Source organism: Arachis ipaensis, chromosome B01 (assembly GCF_000816755.2).
Source record: "Arachis ipaensis cultivar K30076 chromosome B01, Araip1.1, whole genome shotgun sequence".
Classification (NCBI taxonomy): domain Eukaryota; kingdom Viridiplantae; phylum Streptophyta; class Magnoliopsida; order Fabales; family Fabaceae; genus Arachis; species Arachis ipaensis.
This window is the reverse complement of record NC_029785.2, coordinates 134,083,140-134,084,722: the sequence shown is the minus strand read 5'-3', so window position 1 is coordinate 134,084,722 and position 1,583 is coordinate 134,083,140. Positions and strand designations below refer to the sequence as shown.

At 36.3% G+C, this 1,583-nt stretch overlaps 1 protein-coding gene and 1 long non-coding RNA gene across 2 annotated transcripts in view; both read left to right on the top strand.

Annotated features, from left to right (window-relative positions):
* The window catches only part of LOC107640482 (bifunctional purple acid phosphatase 26), a 4,802-nt gene extending 3,274 nt beyond the window's left edge, over positions 1-1,528 (top strand). Inside the window, exons 7-10 of the mRNA XM_016344002.2 lie at positions 9-229; positions 452-573; positions 746-907; positions 1,022-1,528. Of these exons, the coding sequence (XP_016199488.1) occupies positions 9-229; positions 452-573; positions 746-907; positions 1,022-1,100 (584 nt within the window). The 3' untranslated portion in view covers positions 1,101-1,528. The remainder of the gene's footprint in view (positions 1-8; positions 230-451; positions 574-745; positions 908-1,021) is intronic.
* Positions 1-1,583, top strand: part of LOC110264140 — a 24,147-nt gene that overhangs the window by 3,222 nt on the left and 19,342 nt on the right. The gene's annotated exons all lie outside the window — the stretch shown is intronic.

Here is a 1,583-nt window from a genome sequence, read left to right as displayed (position 1 = left end):
TGAAGTACTGAAGTACACACCTCAGTGGACTTGGCTCAAAGATGAGCTCAATCGAGTTGATAGGGAGAAGACACCTTGGCTCATTGTTCTAATGCATGTGCCACTCTACAACAGTAATGAAGCGCATTACATGGAGGGTGAAAGCATGCGAGCAGCTTTCGAGAGCTGGTTCATCGATCATAAAGTTGATGTGATCTTTGCTGGTCATGTTCATGCTTATGAAAGATCAGTATGGTTTCTACCCTTTTTTCTTTTCCTGATATGGTTTTTGTCCTTGCACTACCCAAACGATAGATAGCATGTGAATACATGATTTTGGAGATACTAGCAGTCTAGCATAGAGAATATTGATATTTTCGGAAAAAAAATAAATTATACTTAAGTGTTGTACCCTTGTGATATCTTACCATATACTCAATAGTCAATTTTTTTTTTTCGCCCGCATTTTCAGTATCGTTACTCCAATGTTGACTACAACATCACCAGCGGTCACCGGTATCCCGTACCGGACAAATCAGCACCTATTTACATAACAGTTGGAGATGGAGGAAATCAAGAAGGTCTTGCTTCAAGGTGAGTTAAAATGCTTTGACTTTGTCCAGTATAGGCAGCTAATCTTGTTCAAAAAAAGATCACTTAATATTTGCTTTCATTTCTAGTTAATCTCTTCAAGGTTCGTGTCCTTTGTAATCGTTTATCAATGATGTAATGTAATTTTCAATTTTCAAACCTTTTATTGGCCAAGGTTTACGGAACCACAGCCTCAATACTCTGCGTTTCGAGAAGCCAGCTATGGACACTCCACTTTGGAAATAATGAATAGGACCCATGCTGTCTACCACTGGAATCGCAATGATGATGGCAAGAAAGTCAAAACTGACTCATTCGTGTTGCATAACCAGTATTGGTAGGTTCATTTTTCACTAATCTGTAAATGAATGATGCATCTTCTTGTTATGAGGCTTATTATGTTACATTTATGTGAAAGCCATATGATAATTCCCATTTGTTGTATTTACAGGGGAAGTCATAGGCGAAGAAAGCTGAACAAGCATCTTCTAGTGAGGCTATTTGATGCAGATACAATTACCACCATCTAAGAGAGTAGCTCGAAGAATGCATGTGTTGGGGGTAGTGAAGAAGAATAAAGTCAAAAACGCTCGCTCGCTAGTATATTCTGCTCAATAGTTTTGGGATGAGTGAAATACAGGTCTTTAGAAATGTAATAAGCGTCTGCTTATCACGCTAATGATTGTGAGATCACAAGATTGCAGCTGAAGAGGAAAAAGCCTAAACCAAATTACTATTCTGTGTACTAAGTAGAAGGATGATCAAGTCACCAGTCACGAGTCCATACTTGTTTTAAATTTTTAATTAGTGTTACTATTTGGACTTTTGGAGATGAGGACTGAGGGAGGGAAAATAATCAACGTTTTGCGTCAAGGTAATTATACCTTACTTCAAGTGTAATGTAACGGGGACGTGCATATAAAATTCAATTCAACTGCTTTTATTATTATTATTATTATTATTATTATTATTATTATTATTATTATTATTATTATTATTATTATTATTATTAT